General features: G+C 34.9%; 1 protein-coding gene and 1 long non-coding RNA gene across 18 annotated transcripts in view; one reads left to right on the top strand and one right to left on the bottom strand.

The window, feature by feature from the left end:
* FUT8 (fucosyltransferase 8) overlaps positions 1–26,716 on the bottom strand; it is a 310,681-nt gene that overhangs the window by 18,789 nt on the left and 265,176 nt on the right. For all 17 annotated transcript variants that reach the window (XM_045451266.1, XM_045451270.1, XM_045451276.1 and 14 more), the window contains one exon: positions 444–690. In XM_045451266.1, coding sequence (XP_045307222.1) covers positions 444–690 — 247 coding nt within the window. The remainder of the gene's footprint in view (positions 1–443; positions 691–26,716) is intronic.
* LOC123584002 overlaps positions 21,760–26,716 on the top strand; it is a 48,574-nt gene continuing 43,617 nt past the window's right edge. The window contains exon 1 of the long non-coding RNA XR_006705102.1: positions 21,760–23,254. This is a non-coding gene — a long non-coding RNA (uncharacterized LOC123584002). The remainder of the gene's footprint in view (positions 23,255–26,716) is intronic.

The following is a 26,716-nucleotide window of genomic DNA, read 5'->3' as shown; positions in this document are numbered from 1 at the left end:
ACACCAAAAAATGCAAAATAATAATCAGTGTTAATTAATGAAGCCTAACAAAAAGTATAATAGAAAAGCTATAAATGTGATAGCTTCATCTCATGGTCTTGTTAGGATAAGATAGGAGTCATGTATAGTATCCAAACTACTCTCAATAAAATACAATTTTGTTGTTTTCCTCAGAAGAGACAGGTAATTTCAGAAATAAGGGTTTAATATATTTGTTGAATGAATAAATAAGCGAATGGGGGTAACAAAGTATGACAACTCAACTGTTCTAAGTGAACAAAGGGAGAATGATCTCCCTATGACCTAAGGTGAACTCTGGAACATCTGTTTTAGGGTATGGCTTGAAAATTAAACTATATCATAAAGTTCACAATATATTGTAAAGTACACATATCTCTGCTACTACAACATCACATTATGAGAGGAATAAATCAGATTCTTACCCAATAACTGGATGTTTGAAGCCAAGCTTCTTAGTAGTCTCTTCTATTTCCTTTTCCAGCCAAGGTTGCGGGCGGATCAAGTATTTGACAAACTGGGACACCCACCACACTGCAGGATCACCATGGACTCGTACAAGCCGATCTGCAAGGTCTTCTGGTACAGCCAGGGGCAAATATGGTGGACGAGGATGAAGACTGTCTACAATGGGGAGCTCAACCACCTGAACATTTTTGTCCTTTACTTCACCTGTGAGAATATCAAAACATATCATCACCACACTGTATTTCTCATACAATTACTATTGGAGAACTCACTCTGGATGCTTTCATCCTCATCGCAACTCTAAAGCAGTATTACAGACGCAGTTAAGTAACTTGCTCAAGGTACTAGCACAAAAGTGACAGAGCTAAATTTCCCATTTAGGTTGGTCTGCTTCTCAAGTCCATGATCTGTTTTTTTTTTTTTTCTCTGTCATAACATGCTGCCATCTCAACACCTCATACCGCAGATAAGGATGCACCCAGCACTCAAAGAATCTAATCAGAGAATAACCATATTGCTAGTGAACACAGCCAGCTAGGCAAATTTCTGTTTTCTGTCATCGTTTTTGTTTTTGAACCAGACAATAAAGTATTCTCAAAACTTCCAGATTGTCATTATAGCAAATGGCTCTTTCATTAATTTCATGACAGAGCACCATGACTCTAGAGATACCTAAAAATTACAATTATAAGCCAAGCAGTTATATCTTTTAAAGAAAAAAAAAATGGTAATTCTAAAGTCTTTTTTTTTCTTGGCCAAATTATCTATTATGTTTTCAATGATGATAACAATAAAATTTATGTTGATTGTTTTATCTGGACATTAAATTAAAATTAGAATAGAGATTAGATGCTAATTTTTGTAGATGATGATTAATTTCAGAATCCAACTTCTATATATCATTAATGATACTGCTGTTCTATCAATTTTATAATGCAATGACAAGAACAACCCAAAATGGGATAAGCCAGCAACTTTATTTTAATTACTTTATTATTTTTTTAATGTTTTATTTATTCTTAAGAGAGAGAGAGCATGAGTGAGGGAGGGGCAGAGAGTGGGACACAGAATCTGAAGCAGGCTCCAGGCTCTGAGCTGTCAGTACAAAGCCAGACCCGGGGCTCGAACTCACAAGCAGTGAGATCATGACCTGAGCCGAAGTTGGACGCCCAACCGACTGAGCCACCCAGGCGCCCGCCCTTAAGCCAGCAACCTTAGATATCGAAGACCACATAGTAGTAACTAGAAGACATGAAGATACCAGGCAGAGAAATTTTATAAATATAAAATGTACTGAATTAAAATTTCAATAACAGAAAATATTAACCTGAATATACAAAATAATTCCAGTTAATCACTGGACCATTAAAGAAAGAATGCACTTGTAGAGAATAAACCTAGAAGACTTTTAAAATGTATTCACCAGAATGGAACACAGTCCTCAAATTCTGTTTTTCTGCATATATGCAAAGTGTTTTATAGTAAATCTCATCATCTGGGAATGTAATCACTCAAACTACATGATTATAAGAAAGTTGGTTGGCATAACTAAAAATTAAAAACGTCTGGTTAATATTCTCTCTCTCTGACATGTAAAACTCATTTCAGGACTCTTAGAACAAAGCCCTTGAAACATGACATTTGTTGCATGAATAGATGTCACTAAAAAAATTTACCACCAGCACTGCAGTTCATCTGGGGTACTGGTTAAGACAGAGGTGGGCACCTTTATCAGACAAGATACTATAATTAAGAGTGTATGGGGAAAGAGTAAGCTGCATTTTAAATTAAGCTCTAATAATCTCCCAAAGGCAAGAGAAATTGGGTGCTTTCTGTGATATGGACATGATAAGAGACATAGCACATGAATGAGAAGAAAAAAAGGAAGAGAAAACAGTTCGTTTTTATACAAAGGAGAGAAAGAAAAAAAACAATCTAACTTCTTTTATATGACCATAAATAAAAGCAAAATTAATAGGGCTACCTTCTTTTTGAGATTTCTTTCTAACACGCTTCTTCTTTTTTTTTTTTTTTTTTTTAAATGTTTATTTATTTTTGAAGGAAAGAGAGAGTGTGAGCAGGGGAGGGGCAGAGAGAGAGGGAGACACAGAATCCAAAACGGGATTCAGGCTCTGAGCTGTCAGTGCTGAGCCAGACGCGGGGCTTGAACTCACAAACCATGAGATCATGACCTGAGCTGAAGTCAGTCACTTAACCGACTGAGCTACTCAGGCGCCCCTCTAACAGGGTTATTCTAAATGCTTTGTTTAAGTAGCTCTGTCTTTCACTGATGGCCCCAAGGCCTCAACTTTCTTACAGCTAGTCCTATTGACAGCTTTAAGAAATAAATCGAAACTATGCCTATATCTTCAAGACAGAGAATGTAGTTTATTTTTGTTGGTTCTTTGTTCATTCTTCATTCATTCACTTCACTTGTTCAAATATTTATGGAACACTGCTATATGCCAAACACTGTATGAGGTAGAGTATATAGTGATAGCATGGTTCATGTCCTCCAAGATTTCTAGTTCAAAAAACCTCACCCAGAACTGACTGCTTTCGTGGAAGAAAAATAAAATAAAATACCATCACCCAAAAAATGTGTTATCAAAAAGATATCAATACTCAACTGCCTAGCAAAATATTAAGAAAAGGGTATTTATTAATGAAAAAAAAAGGTTAGCTTCCTCAGTAATGATATATTTTAAAACAAATGAAAATAACATAGTATATGCTATGGTTAGAAGGTCCCTTTTTTTACTTGGTTTACCACCTAACATTTTTTATTCTACTGGCATTTATATTCAAAAGAATTTAAATCTGGAACAGATCCTAGATTAGAAATGATCAATGCTTAGTGGTTTCTAAACTTTAGTCATTTATGTATTCACTTTATAATTTTTACCATATCCATGTATTATCTGTATTAATGTTTTAAAAATTCATTTTAAAACTTACATGAATTTATTTTATAGATGGCAATTAGAAGTATAACTTCACTAAAAATGAAACCATATCATTAAATTCTATATAGATTCTATTGCCTATGAAGGGCCTTGAGCTCAGGCCAGATTTCTATTAAAAGAAGAGATTATCAGTGAGGTTAAAAGGGTGTATAATTGCTTTTCCCCTTACATCTCCTATGAGTTTCAAACCAAATGAGAGACAGAGAGAAGAATAAAATGGCAATCAAAATATCAGCTTGATTACCAATAAGGATGAACTAAAGAATGTAGTTTATTCTTTGAATTTACGGCCTTATGGGTTTTCTAATAGTTTCCACCCAATCCCCATCCTAAAATGAGTCTGTCAAGCAAGGCCTAGTACACTGGGGAGGAGGAAGAGCATGCCTTCTGAGAATGGGCTGTGCCATGAGAGAAGCCAGACAGGGCTATGTCTCACACATTTGTTCCTCCCCCTAAACTCACCAGTTGTACACACTACTTTCCTTTCAAGTGGAAGGGAAATGAGGTAGACAGAAGCAAAAAAAGCACTGCAGCACTTTCCCCTTTGAAGGAATGGAATTAATTACCCTTCTATAGAACGTCTTGAGGAATTGGAGGATTCCCCGTGCCTGTTCCCACCCATCTCCACCCCCAAACAATTATCCAGTGTTAAAGAACTATTGCAAAGATTTCCTGACACCAAATTGAGAATTTGTCTGACATAATCAGAAGGGCTGAAAAAGAAATAACTTTTTCAACTATTCAACTCAATGTTTGTTTTAATCTTTTATCAGGAAACTGTCTGAAATTATCTCACATATGCCACCTAAATTAATCTCTAGTAATCTGTGATAGATTGAGAGTTTGAGAAACACAGATTTACTTAAACTCCTTCATTTTCCAGAGGAAACAAACTAGAGAGGTTAAGCGAATTTCTCAAAGTAATAATACAGCTAATAAAAGGGCCAGGATTAGGCTCTATTGTTTACCACATTACTTATATTGCATTCTGCTTTCTGAAAACTATATGTATATATTTCAAAGCATTTAAGTATATTCCCTTTTGATCAATCAAGAGTGCCTTGTCATTCTATTAAGATGTTAGTGTTAAAAAAAAAAAAAAAAAAGCACTGCATTAACTTTCCAGCAAGAGAATGTTTTATATGTGCAAGTCATACAAAAGTCAGCACTACGCATTTGTAAAGAATCAGAGCAAACTAGCCTAGGAATTACACAATTGACAGCTCAGCTCAACTTGAACTGATATGACCACTATTAATTATTTCAGGGACTCATTTTCAAGACTACCTCCTCTTGTTGCTAATTCTGGTCCATATGGTCATTCTCTGCCAAAGGCAGGGAAGACTCAATAGGCTTGCTGGTACACTTACAGCCCTCTGCCAGTAGCATAGATAACTCTTTGACAGGGAGGATGTCCACAGCTGCAGGCAAGTCCCTCTAGCAATTCATGGCAACTCCATTTAAAAGCATTAGTCTATTATCATTCCTTGTGCCCTAAGACAGAGATCCTACCCTGGAATTAGTCAATTAGAATTATTAATCATCAGTAGACTTCAATAGGAAGGTCTTAACATCTACCATGAATGAATAGGTTCTGCTATCATGAAAAACATTTCAGGGGTGGAAAAGATTTTGGGTACTAGTCCATGAGATTTCTTCTGTATTTACTGTCTTCTTTCTTCAGTTGCTACTCAGTGACTTGTGAGAGAAACACAACTAAACTGGGGGGTGGGAGGTGGGAGTGGAATCTCTTGAAGATAAACCTCAGACAGCCAAAATGGTCAAGGTAAAGAAGTTTGGAATAGGGTTGCCAGTTGAGAAAAATCTCCAATAAGACATCACTACCTGGAACTCAAATTTCACTTGGGGTGAGGTAGGGATTATTAGTAACTTTTTGGCAATTCTCAACCAAAAAAAGCTGTCTGCTTTATGGTCTCAAGACTCTTAAGAAGGTTGCCCTCAATATCCACATAGGTCCAGGCTTCTCTCAACTAGGTGTAGAGGGGTAGAATGAGGTTTTAATTCCCTTCCTAAGGGTGGCCTTGAATGGTTATAGTTAGTAAATGCCATCACACCCAACAGCCTTTCCACAGACTGTGTCAGCTGCTGAGATTCATGGCACTAGTTGACGGTAGAACAAGGAGAGACATCAAACAAATATGGTCAAGCAAAAGCCTATTCACATGTATATAGTGCATAGTGATTACAGGTATGGGCTTTGTTAGGACAAAAACTACTGTTCAAATACTCTATCATTTCACAGTTGTGTACCTTTGGATAAATTGTATTTAACTTCACCCCAGTTTCTTCATCTGGAAAATGGCATTGATAATAGCAACTTATTCATCTGGAAAACGGGATTAATTATAGTATCTTACTCACTGAGTTATTTTAAGGATGATTTATTACATGGAAAAAGCTGAGCACAATGCCTGATACATACTAATTCTCAAAAAATGTTAGTTCTTTGCCCTAGGATCAATTCTGTTGAACAATTCTCAAGAAGCTAGCTAGAATTTGACCAAGGAAAAGATTATTTGCTAAAATATCATAGTCTCTGAAAAACATATCAAAGTGCCCATTTCAGTGAGCCAAAGATATACTCCTAAATATACTAGATATAAACAGATATTACACCCAAAGGAAATCTTATTCATACTGTTTACCATAGGCAACAGAACAATAAGCAGCTTTTATCTTTTCAAAATATTCAACAAATGTTCAAATAGAAAGGTAGCAACTCTGGCTACCTAAAAGTTCTGACATCCTATAACTACTAACTTGACTAAAAGCAAGGAACAAGACTGTTCCACGCTGAAAGCGCAGAATGGCAGTAAGTTGTCTAAACTAGTAATACTTCCCGTTCATGCCACAGCAAAGAGTTTGTATGCTTAAATTACATCCACGAAGATTATTTGGACTTCTGGGATTTACATTTTATTTACCACTATGTGGCCAAATATGGCTGATTAAATTCATACTAAATTCTCTGAGACTTGTTACAGGAGGCACAAGTAAAAGGACATCAAGACTGAAAGCTAACTAGCTGTGGTGAGACCCCTTCAGGGACCAGGGGATTTTCTTGATTTTACTTGGACACAATAAGATGGACATTAAAAAAAAAAAAAATCACATAAATGTGTGAGGTCTGTTCTGCAGGATTTTTAACAATGATGACATTAATATTTATACCTTCATTTAATGAATGACTGTGCTCTGCTCTCATCTAAAACACGAAGGAAAGATATACTATTAAAAAGCAAACAGCTGGGCTACTTTCTTTCCTTTTGTTTTTCAACCATTACGGCTGACAGAGATTTTTTTCTTGAACTTGAATGAGCAACTGTCGCTTGCCATATGAATTCCATCACTGCTCTACTTAAGCAACAACTCAAAAGACTGTTATTACTGCCAGTTTGAAGCCTTCAACCAATTGAGTGAAAGTTCTAAATTCAATCATATGAAACAAAGTGCAGTGTTAGCAACATTCTTAAGAATTAGCATATCACACTATGGGAATGATTGTGCAGCATTCTTATGAGGTATTTGCTGCTTTTACTAGCACAGAAATGCCTCGCAAAGGCAACCAGACTCATGGTTCACTGACCTCAATGTTACTCTGACAGACTTAACTCTGGATAGGGGACTGAAAGAACGGCTAATGGAAAATACGTAATATCTTAGTGAGTTACGCAGTTCAGGATAATGCAGGCAGGACAGTATCAAAAGAAAAGAGAGCAAAGAGATTTTTTGCTTCATTTCACTAAACAGAAGGCTCCTTGCAGTCATTCTGCATATTCTGAAACAAATTTAGTCATTTAAATTTTTTTTTTTTTTTAATTTTTTTTTCAACGTTTATTTATTTTTGGGACAGAGAGAGACAGAGCATGAATGGGGGAGGGGCAGAGAGAGAGGGAGACACAGAATTGGAAACAGGCTCCAGGCTCTGAGCCATCAGCCCAGAGCCCGACGCGGGGCTCGAACTCACGGACCGCGAGATCGTGACCTGGCTGAAGTCGGACGCTCAACCGACTGCACCACCCAGGCGCCCCAAATTTAGTCATTTAAATTTTATATACATACATAAGTCACTTTGCTAAGATTCTAGACAGTCCACAGCTTGCTCATAAATGGGACAGTGCCAACAGTTTCTCTGATGATTCACATTGCACAGGTCCTATAACTCCATGTATGTTGAGCATTGGGTATTATATGTACGTGATGAATCACTGAATTCTACTCCTGAAACCAATATTATACTCTATGTTAACTAACTAGAGTTTAAATAAAAATTTGAACCAGAACAAACAAACATTTGAAAAAAACTATATGGGAAGCAAAAATGGAAATAAACGTGAAGAATTTCCATGAAAACAAGTAACTCTACATGGACGTTTGGGGGAGTTTTTCAGTTGTTTTTTAATCATTTGGTACTTTTTCCTAAATTAGAAACTCCTAACTCAAAGGATCCCAAAGAATTCTACTATAACTTTTCTCATGGGGCGGGGGGGGGGGGGGGGGACAAAAAAATAGAGGAATGGAAAGCAGTACAAAAAAAGGATAAAGCTTAATTTTATCATATTATTCAAGAGCCAAACTCCAAACTCTCCTTCCCCTACTCTCATAAAAAAAAAAAAAAAAAAAAAAATCACAATTCCACTTTCATATTCCTCTTATTCCTTCACCACATGTTACTCTCCTTGAAAGCAACAGGCAGGAGGAAGGACCTCCAGGTAATAATAGACTTTTATCCCTTGAGAATTCCTGAAAATGATGACTGAGTATACTGACACACCACCAGGATCTCACAGCACAGAGATGTCTGTTGTCATGCTGTGTTCCCTTTTACTTTGGGGCAATTTTATAGCAGCCTTTGTGATTAGCACTTGGTTGGAGTTAGGAATATAATGTTTCATTTTGGACTTACAGCTCCTTGTGATTTTTCTGCTAAATTATCACTCAAAGGTTAAATCAGGAAGGCCTAATTTGAGTTTCCTGATGATAGAGTATAGGTCAATCCTAATGCCCTAAAACACAAGAATTATAAGTAGGACTTCTGGCTATCCTGGGAGAGAAGAAAATGAAAATACAGTCGTGTTGGAAGTCATAAGAAAACAGTTAAGATGGGATATTAGGAGAGAAGACAACTTAATCAAGTGTAGTAAGCAACGTGCTAAAGCACTATACAAATTGTTGATAAAACAGACAAACATCTTGGCTTCTACTAAAACCGGGATTGGAGTAGCAAATCTCCCTCATTTTGTATGCCAAACCAATCCACAAAGTACTAGCAGCTCCAAAGTCACCCTGCCACCATTCCCATCTTTAATTTGCTGCCACCTCAGACTGCACAGTCTGTCTTCTTTCCCAGCTGCCTCACTTCCACTGTGGAAAAAGTGGGAAAAGATGGGGGGTGGGATATAGATTTATGTGCCATACCACAGCTTCTGCTGTCACTGTGGCTGCCAATCTGGTATAAGTTAGCTGACCCTCCCTTTCTCCTCTTCTGGGTTGTGTTAAGTCTCTAGAAAGAAGAGAGCTAATACTTTACAATCTATAGCCTCTGGTGACATAGCTGAGATAAATACTATAAAGACATTACTCAAAAAGTGGCTGTATTTTGCCCTTTCTGGTTTAACTGGGAGAAGAGCAGGGAATATCTATACGAAGAGAAAGAACTCTGAGGCGAAAGGCATGAAACCTGAACTAACTAACGGAGCATGCAAAGGGAAGGAGGAGGAAGACAAATGTAGCAAATAGGGCAAGGAGATGTCTGAGACCGTGAGAAGTAGTCCTTTTCTTGTTACTGCTTACAAAACATAATACTTTGTACAGATTTGATACTTCACACTATCGTTCCCATGACATTTTTCATTTATTCTTTAAACAGGGACAGCACCACCACAACCTTCTTTAGGACCTAGACTAGGATGTGCAAAGGAATACTTCTGTCACTTCCCTGCCAAGAAGGTTATCTACTATTTCTCATCATCTGCAACATATTTTTTAACCTGTAGTTATCTATCAACAGGCCCCAAAGTTTTACCTGGTAAATCTTCAAATCAGAGGCTATTATTTTACCATAATCCTATGCTCATTTCAAATCATAAAAATTCTGGCAGGGATGAGGGTCCAGAATCTGTTCTTTTCATATGCTTTACTCCTTTTAAGTGACCCATGCAGGCTATTTCTAAAATAGCTCTTGCATCCATGGCTCTCCTGCTCAGCTCCCTATCAGCAACTTTAATTAAAGGCTAACATTTATTGTGCAACAACTACATGCCAGGTATTACACTAAATGTTTTCCATACCTTATCCCAATTAATCCACAAAGTCTTTGTGAAGTCAGTACCCTCTTATCCCCATTTTACAGATGAATTTAAGTAACTTGTTCAAGGTCATCCAGCTAGCAGTCAGAAACAGGAGCTGAAGCCAAACATTCTAATTCCAGAATTTGAAAATTTACACCACCCTATTCCGTTATCTTACAGTTTCACAAAAAGCAAAAGTGACTTCGCATGGAATTTATTTAAAAAGGAGGGAGGGGCAGGGACAAAGGAAGAGAGCAAACACCAATGGGTAAGGTCCAGATCTCTCTGTACAGTAGGCACTAGATCCAGAAATTTAATATTAAGTAAAAGACATAATCTTTAAACACTGATCATATGTACACATATTAAGCAATTAAATTGTCACTAAACAAAACAACTTCATTCATTGTCATTTTAGGTTCATACTAGGAGCCCCGAAGAAACAAAAATAATAGCTAAAGAAAGATTATCTCAAATTTAAATTATTTGTATGAAACAATTAGGGTGTTTTTTAGTCAACTTACAGCTCATGGCTAAGACTTGATAATACCTTCACAATTTGATTATAAACAGAATGTGAATTAGCCAACCTATGACAGTCTTATTTCCTAATAAGAATATATAATAACCTTTCCATGAAAGAGAAATAGCCTACTTCAGAACAAAGAATCTAAAAAGCAGTTATCATAAGGAGATTTATTAAATGTGTAAACCATTTTCATTATCCATTAACATACTTATTTTCAACTATTAAACATTAAAGCAAAAATATTTTGCAGTCTAAAATATGTCTGCTTTTAAAAAATATTTCCTCCTTTCATTTCTTAAGTGGTAAATTTACAAATAAATAAAAATGCACAACTTTCAACTTGCTCCCGAAAACCTTATTAATTGAAGTATCTACTTTTGATGACATGGTCCAAAATTCAGGCTATAATAACAGATGCTATCCAAAATGAATCACAAAATAAATACAAATATTTTATATTTTCAGAAACAAATTTCAGCCTTGATTATTATAATAATTAACTTTATTCATGTCAGTGGAATTTCTAAAAGATTAAAAAAGATCAGAGAAAGGACTTTTAAAGGTGATACAAAGTAATTTTTTTAACATTTACTTATTTTTGAGAGAGAGAGAGAGAGAGAGAGAGAGAGAGCAGGAGAGGGGCAGAGAGACAGAGACACAGAATCCAAAGCAGGCTCCAGGCTCTGAGCTGTCTGCACAGAGCCCGACGCAGGGCTTGAACCCACGAACTGTGAGATCATGACTTGAGCCGAAGTCGGATGCTCAACCAACTGAGCCACAGGGCACCCTCAAAGTAATTTTTAAGTCAATTCAATAGGTCATTTAGTTGAACATAAATGAATGGGGACAATCACAATTGCATTTATATATTAATAAATTCATTCAGTTAAACCACTACATCTCAAGAACAAAGAGAAATAATATTTAGGAGGATGGAAATCTTTCAAATGACAACAGGATGATTCTCATCTACCTGAAAAAAATGAGAGCTAAGAGTTATATGCTTGAAGTGTGTAAAATCATGGAATAATGTCAGATTTAAACAAGGTGTTCAAAATGTGTTCACCACATCTTAGAATTAGGGATATTTCAATGGTGTTTGAAAGAAGTAGTTTAAGAATAAGTAAAATAGGGGCGCCTGGATGGCTCAGTGGGTTGGGCGTCTGACTCGGCTCAGGTCATGATCCCAGATCTCACAGTTCACGGGTTCGAGCCCCGTGTCTGGCTCTGTGCTGACAGCTCAGAGCCTGGAGCCTGCTTTGGATTCTGTGTCTCCTGCTCTCTCTGCCCTTCCTCTGCTCGTGCTCTCTCTCTCTGCCACTCAAAGATAAATAAACATTTTAAAAAAGAATAAATAAAATAAAGCCTAATTTTACACAATAGGTAGAATTCTTACAGAACTCATTATCCCAAGAGAAGATAACTTAAACCAGAAATGATATGTTTGGGGTAAAATATGAATGTTCATATCATGGCAGCACAAAGGACAACTATTATCTCCTATAAAATGTCACCGAGAACTGTTAAATCAGAGTACTTAACTGGATTAATCAGTGTTATGACCCCAATGCCCTTTTTTAGGCTTCAATGCACAGGAAATAACATATATAAGATAATAAAACTATGCTACATTTTGGCTCTAAAGGATGCTTTTTCTTTGTGTACCAACAAACTATTATTTCTTTTCCTTGCAATATGGAGATAAAAGGTAGATATATATAGAAACAGAAAAGGGTAAGAGTAGGAAGAATAGAATATTACTTATGCCTGCTGATAATGCTTGATTGGTTAGAGTAGAATTCATAAAATAAGGATATTGGAGTTCTGAAGCTATTACTACATAGTTGTTTTAATAGAACAAATCTTGTATGCACTATTTCCTCTCACCAATGTCAAACAACAAAAAAATATTCATTGAAAACTGTTTAAGCCAAGGATCACTGGTTGCAAAGAACAGAAACCTAGTCAAATTAGCTCAAGTAAAAAGGAAATTACTGAAAGAATACAAGGGAATTTGCCAAGAAACAAAAAGCAGGAAGTACAACTGTACCTCAAGAGATGGGAAACCTGTAATTTGCACCATGTTTCTGTGGCCACGTGGTCTGTGTGGCTCAGCTACATCCTCCTTTCTGCTAATTAACTCCTCTCTTGCTCAAGGCTCATCTTGTAGATATCAGCTTCAGTCTACAGATTTTACAATTTAGTTTCACCCTCAGATAAGCTAGTCTCTGTGTTGTAATAATATTAACATTTACTGAGGCCTGTGTTAGGTAGTATATATGAACATTATGAACATTATTTCTTTTAATTATCAAACTGACCCTATAGGGGAAGTACTTATAGATGACCAGTGAAGGAGTTAGAATCCACATCCATCAGACTCCAGAGTTAGAGTGCTCACCTACAAGATTGGATTACCTCTCAAAAGAGAATCTTATTGGCACAGCCCAGCCTAAAGGATTAGTTTCCCAGAGTCAGGTAATCACACTGGCCTGTAAAGCTGTGATTATATGTGTGTATGTGTGTGTGCATGCACACGTGCAGGAAGGGAGGAGTGGCCACATGATACATATAAGACAGCAGGGCTATATTCCCCAAATAGGTGATATTAGATAGGACATAGGGAATTAATAACTGGTATATAGTAAACTTTGGCTTTTAGGAATTTAAAATTTTAGGAACTTAACTCTTAGAACATAGGGCAATTTTTAGAATCATCCATTTATGTATCTCTATCACTGCATTTACCAAGCTGTTTATAATTGTTTTTGTATGTATCTGTCTCCCCTACAAATATGGAATATGGACATAAACCTTAACCTATTTATCCTGTTGCTTCAGCAATGACCACGATCCCAGGTACATAAAAAACATAAAGTATTTAATTGAACAAAATGAATTGAACTAAATATATAAAGTACTATAATTAATATAGATTCCACAGTTTATTGTAGGAAACAATAACTTAACTAGTTAGTAGATGACCCCACCATTCAGCTTCATGATCTAAATGTTATTGATAAATTTTGAGATTGGAGTACATCATCAGTTTTACCGCTTTACAATGTAAAACAGTCATTATTACTGAGGTCCTGCCTTTTTAAGTCTCTTAAATAACAAATAGTTGGAAAATGGTATATAAATACTTGCTAAGCTATATTTATTTAATACTTCTATTCTTCTTGTTGCTTGCAAAGTACTTGAGAAATGTATAGGCATTCTACTTTGGATCCATTATCATATTTACTTATTTTGAGAGAGAGAGAAAGAGAGAGACAGAGTGAGCACATGCTAGTGTGTGCAGGGGGACAGCAGAGAAAGAGGGAGAGAGAATGTCAAGCAGGCACTGAGCTATCAGTCGCAGAGCTTGAACTCATAAACCATGAGATCATGACCTGAGCCAAAATCAAGAGGTTGGATGACTAACTGGCTGGACCACCCAGGCGCCCCTCCATTATCCATTTTTTAAGTATACACTACTTAAATAGGACGTGGCAGGAAAAAAGATAATATTCTTGCTTTTGTTATACTGTTTTGACTACATGTATACTTTTCCAGGGAGCTGAACCTAATTTCCTGGACATAAAGGATTATTTTTGAGAGTGACAAACACAACAGAATTCACATTTTAGTTATTAAATAATATTAGAAACTTATAGTTAATTTTTACATGATGAAAAGAGCCTGGTGGAACTGGAAATTATGCTTAGGCATCTTGTATGTATGTTTTATTGTTAGAACAAAGTCTGTCCGTTCATTCAGAACTGTGTGGTTTTCACATTGTATATTAACTTGAATTAGATAATGAAATTAATTTATAAGAATCTCATTTAGAATATCTTTATATATCATAGCAGAAAACATACAAATGAATTAAATGTTACATTGAAAACTAACATTTTCATATCTCTTGTTAATGCTATTTGTGATCATTACTATCATATTGTAGTTATTTTTACTTTCTGAGAATTTTCACATATTAGCTCAGTTTATCTACAGCAAGCTTTCTGTTCTCCTTGAGGAAGAACTTAACATACTGAGGTTTTACCAAACACTAACCAACCTGGGGGAGAAGAAATAGCCATCTCACATTCACTAAGAAACAGATCTAATCATAAGACTACAGAATATCCCTTCACCCATACTATACCACCACATCAATAGGGCTACTGAATAATAACAAAGGAGTACAGCTAAAAGAACTGCCTATTTAAGGAGTCTCTAAGAATATCTAAAAACAATAGGGGAGACAAAAACAGGAATACTAGAGGAAAAATTAGCATCTGATACATAGCTACAGCTAAGAGTAAACACAGCCTAACTCCTAGCCAGATAAACACAAAGGCCTATCTACTTTAGTTCCTTTTTACCTGATATATCATGTCCAGTTTTCAACGAAAAAATTACAAGACATGCTAAGGGCAGAAAGTACAGACTGAAGGGACAAAGCAACTGTCAGTTCCAGACTCCTACATGGCAGAGATTTGGGAATTATCAGACCAGGAATTTAAAATGACTATGATTATTACCATTTGCAACTACGTGGATGGATCTGGAGGGTATTATGCTAAGTGAAATTAGTCAGTTAGAGAAAGACAAAAATCATATGACTTCACTCATATGAGGACTTCAAGAGGCAAAACAGATGAACATAAGGGAAGGGAAACAAAAATAATATAAAAACAGGGAGGGGGACAAAATAGGAGAGACTCATAAATATGGAGAACAAACTGAGGGTTATAGGAGGGGTTGTGGGAGGGGGGATGGGCTAAATGGGTAAGGGGCATTAAGGAATTTACTCCTGAAATCATTGTTTCACTATATGCTAACTAATTTGGATGTAAATTTTAAAAAATAAAAAATAAAATTAAAAAAATAAATAAAATGACTAATTAATATGCTAAGGATTCTAATGATAAAAGTGAACAATATGCAAGATGAGTAATGTAAGCAAAGAGATGGAAACTCTAAGAGAGAATCAAAAGGAAATGCTAGAAATCAAAAACATTGTAACAGAAACTAAGAATGCCTTTGATGGGCTCATCAGTAGACTGGGCATGACCAAGGAAACAATCAGTGACCTTGCAGATATGGCAATATAAACCTACAAAACTGACTGGAAAGAGGAAAAAAGAATGAAAAGGATGAAACAGAATATCCAAAACCTATGAGACAATTACAAAAGGTGCATATACATGTAATGGGAATACCAGAGGAAAGAAGAGGAAGAGAAGAAATATTTGAAGTAATAATGCCCGAGAATTTTCCAAAATGAATGACAGACACCAAACAACAGATATATAAACTTCAGACAGCACCAAGCAGGATAAATACTTTTAAAAAATCTATATTTAGGGATATTATAATCCAACTGCAGAAAATCAAAGGCAAAATCTTGAAAGTAGGTAGACAGGGTTGGGGATCTTATCACTAGAGGAACAAGGAAAAGAATCACATCGACCTTCTCTTTGGAAACCATTTAAGCAAGAAGAGAGTAGAGTGAAATACTTCAAAGTTTTGAAAAATTAAAATCATCTACTTAGAATTCTATATTCAGTGAAATTATCCTTCAAAAGAGAAGAAGAAATAAAGACTTTCTTTGACAAACAAAAATTGGGGGAATTTGTTGCCAGCTTCAGAGAGAATGAAATGATATAGGTCAAAAACGTGTGTGTGTGTGTGTGTGTGTGTGTGTGTGTGTGTGTGTGTATGAGTTTTAGAAAATGAATAAATAAAAGGAAAATAAAATCTTATCTTTTTATTATTCTTAATTAACCTTACAAACTATCAGTTTATTAAACAAAATAGTGACAAAATATTTGGTGGTCATAGCTTATGGAAAAAATAAAGGACAACCATGCTATAAGGGATGGGAGGGAGGATTTGGGATTACTCTTTTATAAGGTGCTTGCAGTTCCCATGAAGTGATACAGTGTTATTTGAAAGTAGACTTGTATTATTTGTAAATATGTATTATAAACCCTCAGGCAACCACTTAAAAAAAAAGTTGTGATTTATATGCTAAGACAGGAGAGAAAATGGGATCTTATACAGTCATCAATTAAAACCAGAGAAGGCAGAAGAATAGAGGAAGATAAAAAAGAAAGAACAAGGTCAATGAATAGAAAAGTTATAAATGAGGTTTACATTAAACCAACTATATCAATACTGACTTTAAATGTAAGTAATCTAAAATATACTAATTAGAAGACAGGGACTATCAGAATGGATAAAAAAAAAAAAAAAAAGCAAGACTCAGCTACATGGTCTTTATAAGAAATATACTCTAAATATGAAAACATAGATTAAAAGTAAAGGGATGGAAAAAATTCATTATGCTAACAGTAATCAAAAGAAAGCTGGAGTAGCTCTATGAATTTCAGACAAGCAGACTTCAGAGCAAGGAAAATTATTGGCAATAAAGAGAGGCATTATATAATGATAGCAGGTCAATTCACCAAGAAGCCATAACTATCCCTAATATGCATGCACCTAACAACAGAGTGTAAAAATATATGAGGTAAAAACTGATAGAATTGCAAGGATAAATACACAAGCTATAGTTTGGAGACTTTAACACTACTCTATCAGTAAGTGCCAGAACAAGCAGTCAGAAAATCAGTAAAGATATAGTTGAACAGGACAGTATCATCAATCAACTGTATGCTGACATGGGATGCTTCACCCAATAGCAGAATATACATTCTTCTCGAGTTTGCAGGGAATATTCACCAAAACAGACCATCTTCGGGGCCATAAAACACACCTTAACAAATTTAAAAGAACAGATATCATACCACATATGCCCTTAGATTATAATGGAATTAAATGAAAAAATATTAATACAAAGATTGCTGGAAAAATCCCAAAATATTTGGAGATTAAACAACACACTTATAAATAACACAAGAATTAAAGAATTCTTGAGAGATGAAATAACTGTTGAACTAAATGAAAATAAAAAAAAAAACATTAAAATTTGTCAGATACAGCAAGGGTAATACTTAGAGGAAACTCCATAGCACTGTATGCACATATTGAAAAAAGAAAAATCTAAAATTAACATTCCAACTTAGAAAACTAGCAAAAAAAAAAAAAAAAAACGAAGAGCAAATTAAGTCTGAAGTAAGCAGAAAAAGATATCAATAAAATTGAAAGCAGGAAAAAAAATAGAGAAAATCAACAAAACCAAAAGTTGGTTCTTTGAAAAGATTAATAAAATAGACAAGCCCCTACTTGGGCTAACCAAGAAAAAAAGAAGACACAAATTACTAATATCAGAAATGGAAGAGGGACCATCACTACTGATGCCATGGATATTGAAAGGATAAATGAATAGTATGCACAACTCTATGCCCACAAATTTGATGCCTTAGGTGAAATGGACCAATTCCTTAAAAGACAAATTCTACCAAAACTCAAACAAGGAGAAATAGATCATTTAATTAGGTTTGTATCAATCAAAGAAACTGAATAATTAATAACTTTCCAAAACAAAAAGCACCACATCCAAACAGTGAATTCTGCCAAATATTTAAGGAAAAAATGACATCAATTCTCTATGATCTGTTCCAGAAAACAGAAGCAGAAGAAGCACTTCCTCACTCATTCTATGAGGCCATTACACTAATTCCAAAACTATACAAGGATGTTATAAGAAAGGAAACAGACTAATATTTTTCATTAATATAAATGCAAAATACTCAAGAAAACATTAGCAAATCAAATCTAACAATGTTTAAAAAGAATCACACACCATGATTGGTTGGGATTTATTTCAGGTTAATCAAAGCTGATTCAACATTTGAAAATTAATTAATGTAATCCCTCACATCAACAGGCTGAAGAAGAAAAATCATATGATAGTATCAAAAGATATAGAAAAATCCACATCCTACATCCAAAATCCATTCATGATAGAAACTCTCAGCAAGGGGAATTTCTTCAATTTAATAAAGAACATCTAAAACCAACCTATTGCTAATGGCAGATATAATTGTAAGAAACTTGATGTCTTTTTCCTAAGATGAAGAATAAGGCAAGATGTTCCTCTCATTGTTTCTACACAACATTGTACTGGAAGTCCTGGCTAATTCACTAGGACAAGCAAAGGAAATAAAATGTATACAGACTGGGAAAAAAAAGACATAAAACTATCTTTATCTTTATTCTGAGATGACAGGATCATCTATGTAGAAAATCCCAAAAAACTGACATAAAAACTGCTGGAGCCAGTAAGCAATTATATCAAAATAGCAGGAAACAAGGCTAATATATAAAAGTCAAAGCCTTTCCTATACACCACCAATGAGCAACTGGAATTTAAAATTAAAAACATACCACCATTTACATTAGAACCAAAAAATAAAGAGTGAGAGAGAGAGAGAAAGACATTTAAGTCAAAATATGTATGAGATCTATAGGAGGAAAACTATAAAACTCTGGAGAAATAAATCAAAGAAGATGTAAATAAATGGACAGTACAAATTCATAGGTAGGAAGACTCAGTATGGTTAAGATGTCCATTTTCCACAACTTGATCTATAGATTCAACACAATCTCAGTGAAAATCCCAGCAAATTACTATGTAGATACCAACAAAATAATTCTAAAGTTTATATGGACAGGCAATCAAAAAGACAAAGTCAAGAGAACTGATACTATCTGACTTTTAGACTTAACTAAAAAGCAACAGTAATCAAGACAGTGTGGTGTTGGTGAAAAAACAGACAAATAGATCCATGGAACATAACAGAGAGCCCAGAAATAAACACAGACAAATATATTCAACTGATTTTTGACAAAGAAGCAAAGTCAATCCAATCAAGAAAGAATAGTCTTTCAACAAATGGTGCCAGAACAACTGTATGTCGACATGCAAAAAAAAAAAAAAGAGAGAGAGAGAGAGAAGAAAAGAAAAATCTAGACACTGACCTTGTATCTTTCACAAAAAATTAACTCAACATGGATCATAGACCTAAATGTAAAACTCAAAACTCTAACTTAAAAAAAAATTTTTTTAAGTTTATTTATTTATGAGAGATAGAGGCAGCATGAGGGGAGGGGCAGAGAGAGAGGAACACACAGAATCCGAAGGAGGCTCCAGGCTTTGAGCTGTTAGTACAGAGCCCAATGCGGGGCTGGAACCCACAAACTATGAGATCATGACTTGAGCCGAAGTCAAAAGTTTAACCACTGAGCCACCCAGGTGCCCCTCGAAACTCCAACACTTTTAGAAAAGAAATACAGGAGAAAATCTAGGTGACCCTGGGTTGGCACTGTGTTTTTACATACAGCACCAAAAGCATAATCCATAAAAGAAAAAATTGAAAAGTTGGACTTCATTAAAATTGAAAAATTCTGCTCCATGAAAGACATTGTTCAAAGAATTAAATGAAAAGCCACAGACAGGGAGGAAATTTCTGTTAATAAACTTACATCCAAAATATGAAAAGAGCTCTTAAAATTCAAGAAGACCAACAACTTTATCATAAAATGGGCAAAAGATCTGAATAAACACCTGTCCAAAGAAGACATACAGATGGCAAGTAAGCATATGAAATGATGCTCAACATTAAAGATCATTAGTGCACTGTAAATTCAAAAAGGATACCACTACATGTCCATTAGGATGGCTAAAATCTAAAACAGTGACAACACCAAATGCAGGAGAGGATGTGAAGCAACACAAACTTTCATTCACAGCTGGTGAAAATGCAAAATGCTAAAGCTACTGCTACAGACCAAATCTTGTATCCTCTCTAAATTCTTGTGTTGAAGTTCTGATCCTCAATGTGATAGTATGAGGAAGTGGGGGCCTTTGGGAGGTAATTAGGCTTAGATGAGGCCATGAGGAGATGACCCCCCGAGATGGGACTGCAGCCCTTGTAAGAAAAGAAAGAGGAATCAGAGTTTCTTCACTCTATCAGGTGAAGGTTCAGCAAGAAGGCAGCCCCCTGCAAGCCAGGAAGAGGGCTCTCACCAAGAACAAATTTGCTGGTACTCTGATTTTGGACTTCCCGGCCTCTAAAACTGTGAAAACAAATGTCTGTTGTTGAAGCCATCCAGTCTGTTTTGTTTGTTTGTTTGTTTGTTTATTTGTTATAGCAGCCCAAGCAGACGTTTTAGAAGATAGTTTGGCAGTTTCTTACAAAGCTAAACATAGTCTTAACCAGACAACCAAGCAAGCTCTGTCTTAAGCATTTACCCAAATGATTTGAAAACCTATACTCACACAAAAAACCTGTACATGAATGTTTATACCAGCTTTATTTATTAATTTCACAAAATTGGAAGCAACCAAGATGTCCCTCTGAAATACAGAGAACAAACTGAGGGTTGCTGGAAGGGGGAGGATTTTGGGGGGTTAGGCTAAATGGGTGATGAGTACTAAGGAGGGTAATTGTTGGAATGAACACTGGATGTTATATGTAAGTGATGAATCACTAAGTTCTATTCCTGAAACGAATACTACACTATATGTTAACTAACTTGAAATTAAAAAAAAAAAAGAAGTCCCTCAATATGTGAATAAAACTGTAGCACATCCATACAATTAAATATTATTCAGCAAAAAAGAAATGAGCTGTCAAGCTACAAAAAAGACACGGAGAAACTTTTCTTAAAAAGCAGTTAGTCAGAAAAGACTTCATAATGATTCCAACTATATGATAATCTGGAAAAGGCAACATTATGGAGACAGGAAAAAAAAAAATCAATGCTTGCCAGAGGTTGAAGGGAGGGAGTGAGAGTGAACTGGTGGAACACAGAGGGGGTTTTTAGGGCAGTGAAACTATTGTGTATGATTATGTAATGGTGGATACATAACATTATACATTTGGCAAAACCCATATAACTATATAACACAGAGACTGAACCCCAAAGTAAACTATGAATAATAGTTAATAATAATGTACCAACATTGGTCCACTGATTGTAACAAATGTACCACATTGAGGTAAATGTTAATAATAGGGAAACAGAGCCATGGTGGACTGGTGGAGTAAGAGAAGGAGGGACCATATGGGGACTCTGTACTTTCTAACAAATTTTTCTGTAAATGTATAACTGTTCTAAGAAATAAAGTATATAATTAAAAAAAACATGCATTCAAAAAAGACCTAAAAGAATATGCATACACACATATCTATATATTTTTATTTTGTTACATTTTTTACACTTTCTGGGTTTTTCAACAATGGGTGTTCATTGCTTTATATTTTAAAAATTTATTTTAAAATATGCCAAATGGAATGAATAAATTTACCATTAACCATTTACCATCAACAGAACAATAATCTGATCCAGATAAAATTAAATCCAGAAAATCCTGATCTCTGACACTGTTGTCCAGTTAAGATAATCTCTAATCCTCCTTTTTCTTGTCATATATTAATTAAAAATCATGCTACCTCCTTTTAGAGTCATTTTCTGGAAAGAATAAATGAGGAAAGCTCTTTTTTAAAAAAAGGATATCAGAGATAAAAATGATTAATTATGGGAAAAGATAAGGTGCTTCCTTTGATTGAAGAGGAAAGTAGGCCTAGAAAGATTTCAATGGAATCTCTAACTAACAAAGGCTAAATTTATCACAAATTTGAAATACAAAGAGAACATTCTGTTAAATCAAAGGCTTTCTCAGTCCAACTGTAAGGCTAGATGGAAGAACTGCTTAAATTCAATGAAGTATGAGTCATGGGTTAACTGAAACTCCTGCCCTGGGAAGAAGCTTGTTCTATACGAATGTACTTAATTTCTACTTGAGTGTAGATGTTTTCAAGTTCCCAACTGTAAGACTTTTCTGGTCAATACTGATCTGAAGGCTACCATTTGAGATAAGTGGAAAGATAGCATTTCCAAAGTCCTTTTTCTTTTACGGCAAACATCCATATAAAATCTGTCTTCATATATAATAGTTTTTTATTCTTTCCTATTTGATGGAAATTTAAGGCTTACAAGATATCAAAGTGATACCTAATCAAGCCTCTATCCCTATTTATTGTCTCCCAAACTGTTAACAAAACAAAAACAAAACTCTTAAAATTAACAACATTAATCCTTTATTGAAATGGCTTTGGTGTAATAATATCTCATATCTATTAATAGGCCTCAACCATTCATGTAAGCCCATCTAAGTAGCTTCATCGTGTCCCATTATAGTAATGTATGCTTTCTTTATTCAAGCATGACACAGCACAGAGATTTATTTCACATTAAACTTTTTTGAATAAAAAGAAAAAAAGGATTCAAGAACAGGTGTCTCAGGCTAGATTTGGGACTGCATAAGTGAGCTTTGTGTTAGGGGACGATAAGAATACATTTAAAATTTTAATTGAAGAATGCCAGGCACCAGAGGCAAATAGCATGCAATTTTTTTTAAGTGCTAAAAACAGCCAGCTGCCAAAAAGGGCAAGCTAGCTGATGGTTACAGCTGTTCACCATCATGCAACAAAAACACAAAAGCTCTCTATTTCTTGAGGTATGTCTTATCCACACGATAGACTATGGGCCTCCACACATCATTTTTGTATCCTTGTGTTAAGTTACCACAGCATGGCATAGAACTATTCAAAATTAAGGAAAAGTGACTTTTTGACTGTGCTATTTTAAGTCATCTACAACTACATCTTCTTCGGTTTAATCTAGGAGAGAGGTGACTGCATTATTCTTACAGTTTTATGTAATGGCCACAGACAAAGTGAATTCTTCCATGTAGTGCTGCTAGGGAAAAATATGTCCAAATTCCTTTTTTGAATTGGGAAATTGAGTGGCAGATTGCAAAAATGTGTTTTCTCACATTCCAGTGACAAAAGAGTTGGTAAATGTCAAGCAAGAAAAAAAAAAGTCTGAGTTTTGCCATCTCCTTATTTCTGCCAGTCACAAACCTAAACACAGAGAGGAGGAAGGACAGGAGAAACAACAATGGCCTTTCTAAAAACCCACAGACTGAACAGTCTTTTAATGTGAGTATTTCTTCTCTGTGGTCCCTGATACAGAACAGCATTTGATTAAATTAAACTGATTAAGCATAAAACTGGCTAACAGCATACTATGTTTTACTAAAAAAGCAATAGTTTGAAAATGCTAGTTTGTCCTTGGCAAGAGACAATTCTATCAACATACAGCTGTGGAGCGATTCCTTCTGTTATTTTTAAAGACTGACATGGCTAGATAGAGGGTTCAGAGTATTTTTTAACCACAACGCAAAAAACTTCATTCAAACCTTCTCCAAATGATGCCTTTCCCTCTCTTTTACTTAAATCTTCTCAGCATTCTCTAAAGACCCAGGCAATTCATTTCAACAGGACAGAACTGCAAAATAGTCTTTAAGAAGTGGTATGGCGGGGCGCCTGGGTGGCTCGGTCGCTTAAGCGTCCGACTTCGGCTCAGGCCATGATCTCGCGGTTTGTGGGTTTGAGCCCCATGTCGGGCTCTGTGCTGACAGCTCAGAGCCTGAAGCCTGCTTGGGATTCTGTGTCTCCCTCTCTCTCTGCCCTCCCCCTGCTCATGCTCTGTCTCTCTCTGTCTCAAACATAAATAAAAACATTAAAAGAAGTGATACGGCAAATGCAATAATTTGCAGAAGTGTTTTCTTATGCATCTGTGGCCACTCCTATTTTTACTCAATTACATAGATAATTCCACGACTAGAATAGAGAGGATAATGTACAAATAAATAGTTAAGGGCATACTAACAGTTGTTACAGTAAAACATGTATCAGTCTTTTGTTAAACAACTAAAAATTCCATCAAATATACATTTCCATATAAAATTAATGCCAAACAAAATACCTGCACCAACACAGAACACAGAAACCAAAACTGCTATTTATCACATATACATTTCTTTTCAGGCTAAGAAAAATGTTCAAAAAAGAGATTTAATTTAATCAAATGAGAAACATTTAAATTATATATACCCAGCAGACTAGGGACTGGGGAGTTATCTGTATATACTTTAATTAGTTCAATAATTACATATTAATATTCATGATATTCAGAAAAAAATAGCTTGAGGCTGCTGCCAGAATTTTTAAATGTCATGAATATACACATAACATATACTACTCATACAATGGCTGCCAGTCTGTACAAACTGTAAACTTATAGAATCTTTGCCTCCCCTAATTTTATTTTTGGTGTTTGGAATACTGTTCAGTTGGCATGGAGTAATTTATCCTTTTCTCTCTTTTTGAGAAAAATCCCCCTGTATCCAACCATTTGATTAATTATTTAACTGTCATATTACAAATCGTGTTAGCAGAAAATACATCTCCTGATATAGTTTAATACTTTCTTGTGTGCTTAGTTTAGAAAGTACAAATCTTTCAGTGACATTCATTGTTTATATTCTTGCCATGCTTTACAAAAACAGACTGAGTAGTAATAATAAAGCCAATCCTGTCATTTCCTCAATTTAATTAAAAAATTTCCTAACAAGCAATTCTGTTTGTGTTAATCTCCTATTTAGAATGGAAGCTTCTTGAGAACAGGGACTCTGTTTTTATCATCTATACTAAGATTGGCAAACTTTTTCTGTAAAGGGCCAAATAGTAAATATTTTATGCTTTACAGGCCATATACATCTCTGTCATGTTTTTTAAAAACACTTTATAAATGTAGCAGGCCTTGTAAAATCAGGCTTTGGGGGCTATGGTTTGCTGATCCTGAGCATAATGTTTAGAGATCAGGTTCTGAAGTTAGACTGAGGATTTCTTATTACTTCTGGCAAATTACTTATCTATATAAAATGTGGATAATGACAGTACCTACAATATAGGTTTACTATGAATACCAAATGAAACAATATATGCAAAGTTTTAAGCACTGTTACATAGTAAGATTCACTAAATATTAGCTATGCTATATATAATATCACTTTCATAATGCCTGAACTGAGAAGTATTCAATAAATGTTTACTGAGTTGAAGGCTCAACGAGACAGACATATACATACGTAGCTAAGACTTTGTATAGGAAAAATGCCCTGTTTAGTCCATAAAGTACATTTAAACTTAGCTATTTTTTTAACTTAGTATTTTTCAGTGTTAACTATTTTCTTAGTTATTTTCAGTTTTACTGTTTTACTGAGCATATTTTTTATGATTTACTAAAAATATTAGGGATAAAAATTTTAAAATAGCCTTTTAATATTTGGATTATCTTAACTAATATAAATATGTGAAAGTGAAATTCTATCACAACAAAATTTATAAGACACCAAGATGGTTAAATTTTATTGGAATTTTGTTATAAGCCAACAATAAGGCCATCATATTTTAAAGCATTTTTCAAATATTTCCATGCCTTAAAATAAAGTAAAATAAAAATAAAATAAAATAAAATAATTTTAAAAAATCATGTTCTTTAAAAAGAAACAAACCTTTTTCTATGCCGATTGCCTCATTTGTTCCTCTCATCAGAAACCTATGAGTCACATTGATTGGGCTACATTTTCTTTAGCTGGTAGATTTGGAAAGGGAGACTAAGATTTTTCAAGCATCATTTTGCTTAGAGGCAATTTAACTTAAAAAGAAACCCCAAACAACTAACAACTGAGTAACAACTATTGGCTAGTACTATTTGGCAAAAAAGAGACAAAAATAAACCAGACAAGCTTCTCAAAGAACTCACAATACAGTCACAGGGATATATAAACAAACTATTTAAATATACAATATTTATACATAAGAACATGAGATCAACTGCAGAGAAGAACCACAAAAGAAATGATACTAAAAGATAAATAGGGTTTCATGCAATGAAATAGAGGAAAGACATTCTAGAAAGAAACAGCATGTTCCCAGCATAAAAATAAAAGTGTACATAACTCTCAAGAAATAAACTAGAAATAGTTAATAGTTAACTCTCAAGAAATAAACTTTCTCAAGAAAGAAGCTAGACTGGTGAAATCAGGAGTATGGGGAACATTTTAAGAAGTGGGCGGGATATGAGAGGGGCTTACTTCCTAGTTGCTAAGTAAGGAGTTTATACATACCTCTCTAGACACTGAGCAGCCAAGGAAGATTTTAAGAAACAAAGTCGTATTTGATTTTGGAAATATCATTCTGATGGCAGTGTGGAGAATGGATTAAAAGGAGATAGATTCTGAAAGCAAGAGGAACAGTTAGGAGACTACTGGAGTAGTTGTCCCACAGAGAGATTAGGCATATGTAGACAAGATAAAGATATGTATAGTTTACAATGACCTAGCAATATACCACTTCTAGGCATATGTACAGATTTCCAATCAATATGCTGCAAAATATTTGATGGGAGGTAAAAATTTAAGGTGTGAGGACAGACATAAATAAAGCAGTGAACAGAATGGGGAGACCAGATATTATGCCCATATGTTATCAACTGATTTTTGACAAAACACCAAGACAATTTAATGGAGAAAGGCAAATTTTTTAACAGATAAA

Source organism: Leopardus geoffroyi, chromosome B3 (genome assembly GCF_018350155.1).
Source record: "Leopardus geoffroyi isolate Oge1 chromosome B3, O.geoffroyi_Oge1_pat1.0, whole genome shotgun sequence".
In the NCBI taxonomy this organism is placed as follows: domain Eukaryota; kingdom Metazoa; phylum Chordata; class Mammalia; order Carnivora; family Felidae; genus Leopardus; species Leopardus geoffroyi.
Note: the sequence above shows the minus strand (reverse complement) of the source record. Positions and strands in the feature narration are given on the sequence as shown.